The sequence below is a fragment of the Galeopterus variegatus genome, unplaced genomic scaffold (genome assembly GCF_000696425.1).
Source record: "Galeopterus variegatus unplaced genomic scaffold, G_variegatus-3.0.2 Scaffold2052, whole genome shotgun sequence".
Taxonomy (NCBI): domain Eukaryota; kingdom Metazoa; phylum Chordata; class Mammalia; order Dermoptera; family Cynocephalidae; genus Galeopterus; species Galeopterus variegatus.
Genome location: NW_007728163.1, coordinates 65,091 through 66,681, shown reverse-complemented (window position 1 = coordinate 66,681; position 1,591 = coordinate 65,091). Strand labels below are relative to the sequence as shown.

General features: G+C 40.4%; 1 protein-coding gene across 1 annotated transcript in view; it reads left to right on the top strand.

The window, feature by feature from the left end:
* The first annotated feature begins 218 nt into the window (after nucleotides 1-218).
* ABHD3 (abhydrolase domain containing 3) overlaps nucleotides 219-1,591 on the top strand; it is a 57,891-nt gene continuing 56,518 nt past the window's right edge. The window contains exons 1-2 of the mRNA XM_008580257.1: nucleotides 219-329; nucleotides 378-491. Coding sequence (XP_008578479.1) covers nucleotides 219-329; nucleotides 378-491 — 225 coding nt within the window. The remainder of the gene's footprint in view (nucleotides 330-377; nucleotides 492-1,591) is intronic.

Here is a 1,591-nt window from a genome sequence, read left to right as displayed (position 1 = left end):
GTTACACCTGCAAAATTCCTTCACTTTTACCATATAATGTTACACCTGCAAAATTCCTTCACTTTTACCATATAATGTAACATAATCACAGACGTGATATCCCATCATATTCACACATCCTGCCCACACTCAAGGGAAGGGGATTATACAAGGTTGTGTACATTAGGGGATGAAACTTGAGGGAGGGTGGCATTTTATAATTCTGCCTATCACAGGCTATGATTATTGAAGATGTAGAACAAGACATTGCCTTCACCTCTGTTTTGGGTCTCATTCCCTCCGACCTCCTCAAGGACCATATCCTATCAGTCACACAAGTGTGCATACAGGTAAGTTTGGAAGTAAGGGGTGGCATTTTATAATTCTGCCTATCACAGGCTATGATTTTTGAAGATGTAGAACAAGACATTGCCTTCACCTCTGTTTTGGGTCTCATTCCCTCCTACCTCCTCAAGGACCATATCCTATCAGTCACACAAGTGTGCATACAGGTAAGTTTGGAAGTAAACAACCAGGAGCATCTTCCATTTCTTTTTCAAGTTAAATAAGTTGCCTTGCTTAAGAACTGATTTTAGCACATCCTTGCAGTGTTTCACATGACTACTCCACACTTGTCTACTATGGGTACATTTAATTGTAAACAAGCTATTTGAGAATTAACAGGACAGGGTGTTTTCACAGATGTTAAGGTGGCCAAAAATATTTCTCTTTCCAACTGCATGTGATCAGAAAGCTGCATCTCTGCATGAAGATGATATAGAGAGAATTATATTGAAGTTCTAAGATAATTTTTATCTCAGTCATTACAGTTAGAACCCATGTGATAGTTTCTCTCCCTTCCACCCTCCCTCCCTCCCTTTCTCTCTCTCTCTCCCTGTCTTTCCTTCTTTCTGTTGGTCTGTCTTTCTGTCTTACATAAAGTACAGTCATCCCTTGGTAACCGTGGGGGATTGGTTACAGGACCCCAGTGGATACCAAAATCCATGGATGCTCAAGTCCCTGATATAAAATGGTATAGTATTTGCATATAGCCTATTCACGTCCTCCTGTAAACTTTAAATCATCTCTAGATTACTTATAATGCCTAACACAACATAAGTGCTATGTAAAACGTTGCTATACTGCATTGTTTATGGAATAATGACAAAAAAAAGTCCATACATGTTCAGTACAGATGCAATTTTTTCTTCTGAATATTTTCAATCCACAGTTAGCTATCCACAGATGTGGAACCCATGAATACAGAGGTTTGATGGTATGTCTCTGGCTTTCCTCTAGAGAAGGAGGAAAAGGAAGCATTAACTTTATGTTCCTCCAGTTGGGTTATAGTCTGTAAATTAATCCCCTCCACAGGAAGATATTCCCAAATGAACACAGTTACCTTGGAGGAAGCAGGGCTAATTTACCTCCCTATTATGGATACAACTTGGGTGCCATACCCTGAATCTAAGAAACACAAATTGATACTGATGTAAGCTTTTTTTTTTTTTCCTTTTTGTCTTTTTTCGTGACCGGCAATGGATCGCAACCCTCAGTGTCGCACCCGTACCGGACCGGGACCGGCAACGGCAACGGGATCACAACCCTCGGT